The 12,833-nt window shown below is 46.0% G+C and overlaps 1 protein-coding gene across 1 annotated transcript; it reads left to right on the forward strand.

Annotated features, from left to right (window-relative positions):
- The first annotated feature begins 236 nt into the window (after window positions 1-236).
- On the forward strand, window positions 237-12,747 carry naa25 (N-alpha-acetyltransferase 25, NatB auxiliary subunit). Its single transcript, XM_052050606.1, has 23 exons — window positions 237-370; window positions 2,471-2,556; window positions 2,653-2,791; window positions 2,872-2,990; window positions 3,196-3,270; window positions 3,399-3,506; window positions 4,142-4,220; window positions 4,297-4,408; window positions 5,406-5,495; window positions 5,609-5,781; window positions 6,126-6,238; window positions 6,316-6,523; window positions 6,870-6,959; window positions 7,029-7,309; window positions 7,417-7,568; window positions 7,706-7,831; window positions 8,219-8,462; window positions 8,694-8,817; window positions 9,582-9,647; window positions 9,730-9,827; window positions 9,905-10,015; window positions 10,306-10,446; window positions 10,792-12,747. The coding sequence occupies exons 1-23, from the start codon at window positions 313-315 to the stop codon at window positions 10,912-10,914; spliced, it is 2,916 nt and encodes a 971-aa protein (XP_051906566.1). The 5' UTR covers window positions 237-312; the 3' UTR covers window positions 10,915-12,747.
- Window positions 12,748-12,833: the final 86 nt, after the last annotated feature.

The raw sequence follows: 12,833 nt of genomic DNA on the forward strand, positions 1-12,833 counted from the left end.
GATGTCATTGAAGGCCAGTGCGCAGGCCCCTGATAAGATTAGATTAACATGGCAACAAAAAGATGCTGAACTCTGATTGGACAAAAGAAACCGACATCGATAAATGCATCCAAATGAACAATGGATTGTCGGGAATGAAATTAAGAGAGTTCAATTGAACACATTGTCCAATTAAAATGTTAATGTGTTGTAAAATGTAACAGAAAAGTTAAAAGTAAACTTTTTGGATGCCACTGTAGCGTGCATCCGTCTGTAGTTTAGTGCGCATGCGTGTACACTTCCCCAGTAGCAGGTAAACTCAACTAAACCACCATGGCGGCGAGAGGCCATGTGCAAGACCCCAACGACCGGAGACTCAGACCCATATACGGTGAGCTCCGTCCAGCCTGCACGTTTCGACCCGCACGTTGTGTTCGCTTGAACGTCGGTGCAGGCCGTCTTTATACACCGAAGTCCCACGCGCAGGGGTAGCTTTATAGCGGCCCCTTCATCGGCGACCACGGGCTCCGCTGCCCGCTGCGCCCTATGACAGTGCACCTTCCCCTGGTTTGCCCACGCGACCAGAACCAGGGGTGTGCTGCGGTTCTCTGCCGGTAGCGCCCCGGTGTGAACATATGTGAAATATTTTAAAAAAACAGTCTAAGAATCTTAACCGCGTTCCCGGGTATCTCCTTCTCCTTCTCGGATACAAACGGGCGCTATTTGACAGCTAGCTGCAGAGGCTAACGTGTCGGTTAGCAAGTCTTTCATTGACTCTACGTCTGTTTTCCGGCAGAACTTGCTTGTTTTGTGCCGGTTGCCGCCACCGACTGACAGTCGGTCAAGTTTAGCTTCTGCGGGTGCGCTCGCATTTTATCTTTTGTCCCTCTTGTGTCAGCAGTTGAGCGACTAAGTGGTTAGCTTCTAGTTAGCATTGTCGGGGACAATGCTTCATGCTAAGCCGGCTCGCTAGCGTGGAACTGTCACTGGTCTCGAACTTAAGCCGTGCACCTATCTACAATATTTACTCGTACGTAATTACTTCGATAATAATGTATACCAGTGTTGGGGAATATAGCCACAAAAGTTGCACGATTTTTCCCTCCCCACAAAGACCAGATTTCCACTTTTTTCCACAAATCAAAAAACGGTGACATTCAAAACAAGTTTTGCTTTATTTGTTATGATACCATACACCGACCGTTATGATACCATACGCCTTTGAACTTGTTTGCCCCCCTGCCCTCGCCCCAGCGTTAATTTGCATCAACAATCCATTAGATATAGAAAGCCTACACTCCCCTGTTGAAATGCAGGATTTGGTTTTCTTTCAAAATAAAATGAGGCCAAGATAAAAAATCTACACCGTTAATGTTACCAATAAGTTGTATAGCGCAGTAAAAATAAATAACCAACATTATGTGCTTGCACAAGTTTCCTTTTTTTTGTAGGCTTGGCATAATTATTTTTTCAATGGTTGCCTGTCGATTTATCACATTGGGAGAATTATTAACTTGTATTGTAAATCACCGTCAAATAAATAATAATCAGACTAGTTTCAACTATGAAGCTGTTGTATTTATTCAATATTTTGTTTGATAACGGCCAGGCTGTTCATTTTTGAAAGCTTTTCTTGATTGACAGCAGACACGAATGCAATGTAAGCAAGGTAAACGGTCGACGCTGAAGTGTCGATATAATTTTGCTTTCTCTGTGGTGAGTGAAGAGTGACGGGACACAATCGCTGTCTGCTGCGGTTAATTTTGGCCGGCAGCTGTCCCTGAGAGACCAAACTGTGTTTGTGCGCACGCACACAGACACGCACACGCACAATGCAGTGTAATTCACGATCATGAAAAACGATTGCTTGAATATAGGTCTATATGGGTAGCGCAAAAGCTGAATCGCAATATAATGCGTGTTTGCTGTTGCTGACATGTAACGTGGTAACATCATGATCGTTAACAAGACCCTGCAAAGTGAATTAAGAGATTTGCTCCTGAGGACATTGCACGTGCGTAACGTTAGAAGTCTGTCGTATTCAATTGTGGGGGGACATAGCCAGATTTTCTTTTTCATTTTTTAAACACGTTCCAGTTTTACTATTTATTTAGGTTGCTTTAGAGTGCCTCATTGTTGCCCTTCAGTACGCGCAGGTTGGGCTGCACGATGCTAATTATCACTGTTCAAATTCATTTTGTAATTAGTTTTCACAAAATTTCATCATCTTACGTAAAAAGGTTTGTATTTTTCTCGCACTACTTTTGACCTCCATCAGTTGGATTTGTACCGACTGACGGAGGGTTCAACCCGATGCATTTCCGCCGCCAACAACATACTTATGTGGTGGCACAAGTAAGACACACTGTTTGAGAGCAGGGACAATAGCTTAATTTTTTTTTTTTAACGATTTTCTCTGTGTTGTGTCATATTTAGACACATTTTGTTTCGACCTCATTGGAACCTGAATTGTTCTTTGTTTGCCCCTCAGACTACCTTGACAATGGCAACAACAAAATGGCCATCCAACAGGCCGACAAGCTGCTGAAGAAGCACAAAGACTTGCACTGCGCCAAGGTATTGTTGTCAGCCTGACGCAGCAAGCAGCCAGTCGCAGCCCATCGGCCTTGACAAACAAATCCGTTCATACCATCCCCCACCTCCAACCTCCAGGTGCTGAAGGCCATCGGCCTGCAGCGGACTGGCAGGCAAGATGAGGCCTTTTCCCTGGCCCAGGAGGTGACCTCCTTGGAGCCGACGGATGACAACTCTTTACAAGCGCTCACCATCCTCTACAGGGAGATGCATCGGCGTGAGTGCAGACCTGAACGCGCACATGTTAAGTGGCGGAAGTGGACGTATTAATTTGGCGTGCGCGTGTGTCGCTTCCAGCTGAGTTGGTGACCAAATTGTACGAGGCGGCGGTGAAGAAGGTCCCGCTCAGCGAGGAGTACCACTCGCACCTCTTCATGGCGTACGCACGCGTCGGCGAGTACAAGAAGATGCAGCAGGTGAAGACACACGCGCGCCCACACACACAAAAGCACACGTTTTTTTTCTGCTAGCTTCAACTAGCAGAGAATGTGAAGCGCTGTCGTCGAGCTAACGCAGAGAAGCACAGACGTCGTAGTCGTTACAAAGCTTCAAACAACTGCGTTTGGTGTTTGTGCGTCACTTTGATGATTTGTGATCTAAGTTATTCTTTCATCTCTTCAGGCAGGAATGGCCTTATATAAAATCGTCCCAAAGAATCCTTATTACTTCTGGTCTGTCATGAGTCTGGTAATGCAGGTACATGGAGTGTTCATCCTCATAACACCTCCGTCATAAACATATATACATGCACGTTGAAAAAAAATAATTAAAAAAAATTGTAGTGTTTTGTTTTTGTTTTTTAATGCGGCGTTGTGGTTGCTCAGGCCATCTCGGCACAAGATGAAAAACTATCCCAAACCATGTTTCTACCCCTGGCGGAGCGCATGGTGGAGAAGATGGTCAAAGAAGACAAAATTGAAGCAGAAGCAGAGGTAAAGATTGTGATCGTAATGATTTTAAAAGAGCTAATGTCGGGCAATTAATCCGTCGGGCCCGACTTATAATAATGCAGTAGCCTATAGGGCTCAAAAAGGTTTAATAATAATAATAATAATAATAATACATTTTATTTGTGGGCGCCTTTCTAGAAACTCAAGGACACCTTACAACAAGCAGTTAAAATCACGAGTACAATGTTAAAAACTACATCAAATAAGATAAGAAAAAATACAACAAAAATAAATAAATAAAATAATGGCTTTATGGTCTGAGTGAATAGGCTTGTCGAAACAGATGTGTTTTGAGGCGGGATTTGAAATGTGTTAATGAGGCTGTATTACGAAGGTCAGCGGGGAGTGAGTTCCATAGCTGGGGAGCAGAGCGACTGAAGGCTCTATTTCCCATGTTGACGAGGCGAGCAGGGGGGACAGAGGAGGAGGAACGAAGAGAGCGGACAGGCGTAAGAATATGGATGAGGTCAGATAGGTATGGAGGGGCTAGGTCATGAATGGATTTGAATGTGAGGAGCAGGATTTTATATTGAATGCGGTGTAAAATGGGGAGCCAGTGGAGATGTTGAAGGACAGGTGTAATATGGTTTGTCCTAAAAATGCCATTTTGCTTAAAGGTGCAGCTCTACTTCATGATCCTGGAGCGCTTGGGAAAATGTGAGGAGGCGTTGGAAGTGATCAAGGGTCCACTAGGAGGTAAGTACTGATCAAAGTGTAGCCTCTTAATCTTCTGCCTCCACCTGCTCACCGTGCGATGTCACCCCCTGCGCAGAGAAGCTGACCAGCGAGCTTCAGAGTCGAGAGAGCAAGTGCATGATGTTGTACCGGCGACTGAGACGCTGGCCCGAGTGCAACGCCCTGGCCCACAAGCTCCTGCTCAAAAAGTGAGGCGCATCTTTTGTTTACTTACCTGACTAAATTTGCCTCATGTCAGCACTACCGTCACACTATCACGCCGAAAACAATTACACAAAACATACAAAAAGTAAATGTGCCATTCATATCATCTGGAGCAGTTCACCATCAAAAGTCAGAAAGATAAAAACATTCAAATCCAGATACTCATCAGACATATTGATTATTAAATGTTTTCATGCGAAGTCGTCTGCACCAAATTTGGCTATCACCAACCAATCAGGAAATGGTAAAAACGCTGACATGGAGTGCCAGCTCGAGGAATTTGACACCTGATGGTTAAACTGTTCCATTACTCAAGTTAATCTCAGCGATGCAGGAAGGAAGCTAATTTCACCTTTACGGCATCCTGATCTGGTGCAAGGTAATAATATATATTATATAGAAAATAATAGCACAGCCACCTTACCTATATTTATTTTGCGCTTAATTGAACGGTATACATTTATTTTGTGAATTCAAACACTTTTTTTCTTCTTTCTACCCACAATCTTGCTGCTGTAGACTGTAAATTTCCCCAGTGTGGGACAAATAAAGGATATCTTAAAGCGGCGGACAGCAATGTTCATTTTGAACTCGGCCACCATCGTTTGCCGCAACTTAAAACGTCGCCCTCACATTTAGACGACTCATTTGCTGGCATGTAAAGTACTCGAGTTTTTCTGTTGGTCCATTCTCCCGTTGGTGGGGGAACAAAATCATTATTGCCTCCAGCTGCCACATGATGGCAGCAAAGTGCTGCTTTTGCCGATAAGAAACTTATTAGTGAATTCAAAAATGGGGGAATCCACGCATATGCACGGCTGTAGTTTACTGCATAGTTTGCATTCTTGGGCCGGCAGGACTGTTGTTGGAGACCCTGGCCAAATTAGATTGACATGTACATGTCCACATAGATTTGCAGTGAGAAACACAACCGAATGAAAATCTACGACTGCGCTTTAACTCATGTTGCTCTGCTCGCAGTCCTGATGATTGGCAGTTCTACCTGGCCTACTTCGACTCGCTTTTTCACCTCATGGATATGTCGTGGAGTCCACCGGGGGATGGAGAACAGTGAGTCCAGACGTTGGTTTCATGTCAAAATTGTGGTCAACATAAAAATTTGTCAAATGGGGCGTCCCCCCAAGTCCAGATGGCACTGGATGTAATGGCGGCGATGTGTGCAGCTGCTCGGAAGGCGCGGTTCACCACACAGTGGCGGAGGTGGTGAGGTTCGTGGAGGAGAGGATTGCGGGCGAGGACGGCAAAGAAGCTCGCTCGCTGCGGGGTCCTTACTTGGCGCGTCTGGAGCTCATGCACCGGCTACGACAGCGCGCCCTTCCCCAGGAGGGCCAACTCGGTAAAAAATAAAAAAAAAACTAACTCTGGGTACCCTTGAATTCAGTTCCACCATCTTGAATTCAAATGCAATGCAATTCAATTCAACATTCTGTGTCATGGAGTCTATTGAAATTAAACCATTGAATTGAATTATGTCATTGTGAATTTTGCAGTCCTGATGCCCACAAAGTGTAGTTTTTTCCTTCCAAACTCATGGTGAGAACTGATGAAAAAAAAAAATCTTGACGGACTATAAATGGCCGAACACAAGCAGAGAGGGTAGTAAAATGCAGCAAAGCTTGATGGTTGCAATTACGTCGCCTCCTCCCGACGTTTGAAATATTTATTTTGCCATGCGCACAGGAGAGCCTTTGGAGCTGATGGTGCAGTTTTTCGTCAAGTTTGGCGACAAGCCTTGCTGCATCACAGACCTCAATATTTACCTCCACCTACTCGCCGCAGACCAACACGAGCAGGTGAGCCACGTCGCAGGCGCCATCTCACGCCCAGACGGCCCAACGTCAGTCGCATGCCTCCATCTTGTCGCGTTCAGTTCGCCAAGCGGCTGAGCGAGGCCGCCCCTCTGGGCCAGCCCGGACCCGACGGCTTGGCCTTCCCGGAAGACACCAAAGCGCTGCAGAGGCATTTGTGCGTGTGTCAACTGAGTCGGGCGCTCGGCCTGCATCACGCCCTCGACGAAGCCGCCAAACTGAGACTCGTCGCGGAGCTCAAGGCGCACTATCGGCACGGCCTCAAGTTTGGTGAGGAGCACGGAGGCAAGCATGTATTTGGCCTTTTAGGGTCATCGGCAGTTTGATCTAGCTGTTTTAATGGGCTATTTTTCCAATGTCCCCCCCCCCCCCCCCCCATTTTTTGCACTTTTCTCAAAAATACAAATTCTTGAAAAAAAATATGACTGGCTGTTCAAGTAGGCTTTTTTCCCCTCTTTGCACTGGGACAGCAAACAATATTTTTTAAACCAAAAAGTACATTTTTATTTCCTGAGAAATGCAAATTTATTCTTGAAAAAAAATAGGACTTCCGCAGTTCTAGATAACCTGTGTCTGAAAATACGATCACCTTTCATTTCTGTTTGCCCTCCAACAGGGAAGAACGCTCTGAAAACTGAGCTGCAGTTTTCCGACATGTATTGCCTGATGGCGGCTCACGTCTACATTGACCTGTGGACGGAAAGCGGTGAGTGGTCTCCGTTTCGCTCGCTCACGTTGTCTCTCTGGATGTGACGTGTGCTCCGGTTCTTCACAGGAGATGAGAAGATGGCGTGGCTCGGTCTGGGCCTCCTCCAGGAAGGTTTGTCCAACAGCCCGTCCAACGCACAGTTCAAGCTGCTGCTGCTGCTCCTCTACTGCCGCCTGGGCGCCTTCGAGCCGGTGGTGGACCTCTACGCCAGCCTGGACGCCAAACACGTCCAGCACGACACCATCGGCTTCCTCCTAACACGCTACGCTCAGTCTTTGGGACAGTTTGCGGCCGCCTCGCAAGCCTGCAACTTTTCTCTCAGGTTTTTCCACTCCAATCAGAAAGATGTGAGTCCACGTCCACGTACATTCTCCCACTCTGTAATTCTAACCCTAATGAAAAGAAATAATAAAGAAGCAAATGTCAAAATATTTTCTTGCCTTCCTGCCCCCAGACCTCCGAGTACATCATCCAGGCGTACAAATACGGCGCCTTTGAGAAGATTCCAGAGTTCATCACCCTCAGGAACAGACTGAACCAGTCGCTGCATTTCGCCCAGGTCCGCACCGAGAGGATGCTGCTCGACTTGTTTCTAGAGGCCGACATGTGAGCACACACCCCCAATCAACCAATGCGCCGCGCCTGCTCACCTCTGCTCACCTTTGTGACGACGTTGTGTTCTTCTTCTGTTTTTTTTTTTTCCTCTTTTTTTTTCTGTCTTCCCCTAAAATGTTTTTTTCCAGTGTCTTGAGTCTGGAGGAGAGTGTGAAGTCCATGTGTTTGTCCGCAGAGGAAGATGACATTCCCTGGGACAACATGAGGGACAACCGAGACCTCACGGTGTTCACCTGCTGGGACCCGAATGAGCGGTACAAAACACACGACCCGTTATGCTCGCTCATCTCCAAGTGGGAATTAGTCCCCCAAGACCCCACACTGAAACATCATCATTATGCATAACATCCTCCAGAAGTGGTTGAATGGCAAACTTTTATCAATATGCGGTATGTGTAGGAAAGAAATCATCAATGTAATTGCATAATTGGCAAAATCATCCCAAAGAAATAAAATCAAAATAATGAGCATGAATTATTTAATTACGAGAACAGAACTATTTCACTTCTTTTACATACTTTTTTTATATTAACTTAATCTCCCTCCTCAAAAAGAAAAAAAAATCTAACTTGGCCCTTGAAAAAGTTTGAGCAGCACCTATTGAGTTGTAACCATGTGGTCTCGCCATGGTCACCTGACAGGAAGTTGACCGAGGAGCATCGGCGACGTTCCCTGGAGGAAGAGTGCGTGTGGCTGCGCTTACGGTCGCTCACACTGCGCCTCCTCGCAGCGGTGGCAGCGCTGGGCCACAAGTCCTCGCCGCAGAACTCCCCGGCGGCCACCGAGAACGGCGTGGCCGACAAGTCCGCGTTGCTTCGTGGCCTCCTGGCGCAGCTTGGCCACAACCTCCAGACGGCCACGCAAATGGCTGAGAGACGCACGCAGGTGTGGAACACAATCATTTCCTCCGCCATCTGAATGTCTGCTAGCTCAATGCTAACGTATAATGCGAACCGCCATAGACAGACTCATGGAAATTAGCATAGGTGGTGCAGTACTTCTAAACCGTCAAACAACTGCAAGTTTAACCCACGTGTGGAGCAGCAACACATACAAACGGTGCATGGAACATTGGGTTTCTGGCACCAACACGCTAGCGCCATGTTCTCCGAACAGTATCCCTTCCTGGGACCGCCCGCCACCCGTCTGGCTGCCGCTCTGTCCAGTGGCAGCTGCCAGTGTCAAGCGGCAGCGCTGCAGCTGTCGCTCCACGTACACCAGCTGGACGCAGTCGGACTCGGTAAGTGCCCAATTACCTCAGCGCAGGCTTGTTCTTTTAAGGGCTGGGCGTTGAAGCGATTTGATTGGTTCACTCAAATTTAACTCCGGACATTTGTCCAGTTGTAAGTGGCTTCTCACTGTCGCGCGCTGCTTACACGAACAACATGGCTGTGAACAGGAGGGAGCCGGTTCCAAAGAGCACATTCAGGAGTGACGGCTTTGACGAATGATTTAAGCCACGTTTCCCCACTCTTCCCTTTAACTTTTAAGTGGCACTAAAAAGCAGACATGCAGAATCGTTTTACAGTTTTGTATATGACAAGAAAGGATCCTGGTGAAAGGAAATCATGGCGAGTTTTCCCTAAAGCCATCACATTTTTTAGCCTCGGTAAATGTGGAAAAGAAATGGGTAGGAAGCTTTTTTTTAGGAGTAGGTGAGAAAAAGAAATCAAAAACTGGTCGATATTTCTTTAAGAAAGGGAGAAATATTTCATTGAAATCAAAGTATATAAAGAAAAAGAAAGAAAGAAATGTAAGACTTTATGAACCATCTCTGTGAGGGGAAAAAAGCATGAGATTGTTGATCATTTAAAATGACAATTTTATGAAGGATCAAACTTATTTTGATATCAGTAAAGAAAACAATCTTTTTTTCCAGTGCAAGTTGAGGCAGTTGGATTTATGTGATTTAAAAAAACAACAACAAAGATTCTTAGTTTCATTCCAAAGCCCAGTGTGTGCAAAAATGATCTATTTTAACCTTTTTCTTCCCCCCCCTGTCAGACGAGTCGTCGGAGCTGCAAACGCAGATGTGTAACGCCTTCAAGTCGCTGGCCGTTCAGCTTCAAGGTGGCACCCACGACACACAATTGCTCTGTGACCACATCGACGTCCTCAGTTTCATCTCCTTCTCCTGGTGTGTCTGCTGCAGAAATGCTGACTAAATGCAAAGGAGACCTACTGGACATGAAGGAGGGCAAATTAAAAATCCGACCGTCTTTACTAGAAAACCTCATCTTCTTTGTGGAGGTGGGTTGCTGCCTTGCTCCTCTTCTGGATGTCCAGCATCTTGTCCGTCAAGTGTGAGCGGTTGCGATTGTGTGCAGACTGTGTGCGTGGTCTTGTGGGTTGCCGGCTACTGCACCAAAGTCCTCCAGCCGCTCAAGTCCAGCCTACAGAAAAAGAAGAAGAAGAAAAAGGACACGAGCATAGTTCAGGTGTGCACTTTTTGGTTGTTTATTTCTGGAAATCACATGCAGGATTTCAAAGCGGACTTTGAGACGCGTCTGCGCTCTAAAGTGACCACACCGGCCCAAAGACTCGCACGACACATTCGCTGTCCAGTCAGACTGTGACCGCATATTTTTTTTTAAATCTCCAATTCTTTTTCCCCATTCCCATGCAACCTTCATCGGTGACTTGAGTCTGACTTGACTCAAGCCCCCCTACTTCTGCTAAAGGTTCTGTTGTTTTTGTTCTCCCCCTCCACCTCCAAACACACACACAGCCGATGGTGGTGTGCGGCTTCCAGGAGCTGACGGCGAGCTTGCAGGACGTGCTCGCCCGGGCCCTGGAGCACATTAAGGAACAGGAAGTTGGCATAGCGGCGCTCAAACTGGCCGATTTGTCCCTGGAAGGGTCCACGGAGGTCAGTCACTTTCAGTGTTGTTGGTGAAGATGTCAGTGAAAGAAAACCTTTATAAGGGATGGGGGGGGGGGTGCCGATTGTTGTTCCTTGCTCCTCCCACTTGACATGACTCGGTTAAACAATGAGTTTATTCAGTGGAGCTTTGTGAGCACGTAGCAAATCTGCAGTTGTAACACCATGCTAGCAATTAGCCACCAGCTAACCTGCTGTGGAAAAAAACAAAACATTAAGCTTCGTGCCATCTGTGGCAGCAGAGGCATTAGATACATCCACACTTCCACCATTTCCTGTCTTACTTCTCATGCACTTCCTGTTTCCCTTCCCGTGCGTATTGCGCCCTTTCAGGAGGAGTCGTCGTTTACGAGGGCGGCCATGGACAAGCTGCAGAGCAGTCACCTGCGTTCGCTCCAGGAGGTGGCGGAGTTGCTCAAGAAGCGAGCAGACTCTTTGAAAAACCTCAAAATCTGAACGTCTTCATGCTCGTCGTCTGTTTGCCATCAGCACGTTTCCGGGACGTTTTCAACTCTCACCATGCGCGTGCGCAACGCATCCACATAGACACACACACACACGTGCGCGCCTATCATGGAGTCACATGGTGACGTTCAGATGCTCGTTTTTAGTCCAATTAGTAAATTATTGTACATATTAGGTTAGAGTCCAAGAAACCACTATTTCCTTTGCTCGATCACTCGCGTCCGCTTATTGTTGGCGCACGAAGACGCCAGACATAGACTTCCATCGGCGTTTTGTGTGTAGGCTTTCTTTTTTCCATGCTTTGTTCATCTTGTTTCTGAAGGAAGTCAAGCGCCTTTGTAGTCTCAGTATTACAAAAAAATATCAGTCATAAACAGCTCCCTTCTAGAAATGGCGGCGGTGGTGAGGTCACGTGACATCCACAACAACCAGCAAAACATTTACTTTTTTTTTTAAGCTACTTGTGTGTGAGTGCACATTTGTTTGGCGTGGAGACTAATGTGAGCGCCCCAAAGCGAGGCACTGAGGCTTTATGCAGTTCTGTCCCGTGTACGGGGCACTTAAAATAGAACACACTTTGGACCTAATTGTAAATAACCGAGAAGCTGCTGTGCGTGAGGGAGTTAGCGAAAAGTGTGTGCGTGAGTGCATGCGTGTTCGAGCTCGTGTCAGAGTGGGCACATTTGAGATCGTGAGGGAGTTTGCACCGCGTTTGAAATCATGCAAATGTTTTGGGCTTTTTTTTCTCCAGATTTTTAGAAATGCATGTTTTAGTTTGAAATAGCATCAAATACAACCACCTAATGCCGCTAATTCAAGTGACTTTTCACTTCTTTACGACCTTAAAACTGCCTTGAAAAACTATTCTTTTTATGCTCTCGTCATTGGAAAGTTTGTTAAAAACCATTTGCATAGTCTACAAAAATCTGAAAAACATTTGCATTATTTGGATTGCCGCGTATGAGAACGTCCTTGGTTGTGCATGAAAAAGCGTGAGAGAAAATGTATCTGTGTGAGAAAAAAATGTGAGTGAGATGAGTGTGTGTGTGTGTGTGAGAATGAGAGCGAGAGAGAGAAAATGACTGAGAAAATGAGTGTGTGCTAATTTCATCCTGTTTATCAGTGAGTTTTATATGTGAGGGAGAAACTGAGAGAGCGTTTATCTGCGTGTGAAAGAAGGCTTTTGTGTGTGTTGTGAAAGTGTTTCTGAGGTAGAATTTGTGTGTGTGTGTGTATAGAAGGGAGCTTGTGTGAGTTGGTGAAAATATGAGAGCTTATGTAAGAATGTTAGAGAGAACGCTTTTGTTGTGTGAGGAGGAAGAAAGTGTGTGAGACTGTATGTTAGAGAGACTGTATGTTAGAGAGAATGTGTGTGTGTGAGAGAAAGAGAAGGCTGCTGCAGTTGATGGGGGGTGTTGCTGTGCTATTTTTGTTGTCGTTCCCTCTGACCTGAAAAAAAACTGGCGTCAAGTGTCTACTTTTGGCCGTTCGCGATTAGAAGACGACAGTATCGTATTTGATGTTACCTGATCAAAACAATGAAAGCGATCGCACAAATGAGCTCAATGTACTCAAATATTGTGAAAAGGTTTGGCAGGTCACATCAAGTTGCAGTTGGTCTCGTGTCCGCCTCCTGTCCATATCAGTATCATGAATAAGTTCCGTTTTCTGTTTAGACTGGCCGCGAGACGTGTAAAAAAAACAAAGTGCGCTCATGATTGACAATCTGGATTGTGACCATCTCAGCATCCTCTTTTGTTAGAAAATGGGAAAATAGAAACACTGGAATGTCAAAGCTTTTTTAAAATAAATGTGAAAAACTGATTTGCTTTGCTCGAGAAAAATATGATTGCTCGTTCGGGTCGCGTATGAACGGGAGTCTATCCCTGTGGTGGAAGCATATTGCTGCC

Source organism: Hippocampus zosterae, chromosome 18 (genome assembly GCF_025434085.1).
Source record: "Hippocampus zosterae strain Florida chromosome 18, ASM2543408v3, whole genome shotgun sequence".
Lineage (NCBI taxonomy): Eukaryota > Metazoa > Chordata > Actinopteri > Syngnathiformes > Syngnathidae > Hippocampus > Hippocampus zosterae.

Excerpts from the sequence above, each read along its gene's own strand:
- naa25 (XM_052050606.1), top strand. The coding sequence starts at position 313 with ATGGCGGCGAGAGGCCATGTGCAAGACCCCAACGACCGGAGACTCAGA. Across the intron at positions 6,960-7,028 it reads TGACCTGTGGACGGAAAGCG|GAGATGAGAAGATGGCGTGG; the intron begins GTGAGTGGTCTC and ends GGTTCTTCACAG. Across the intron at positions 8,463-8,693 it reads TGGCTGAGAGACGCACGCAG|TATCCCTTCCTGGGACCGCC; the intron begins GTGTGGAACACA and ends TTCTCCGAACAG.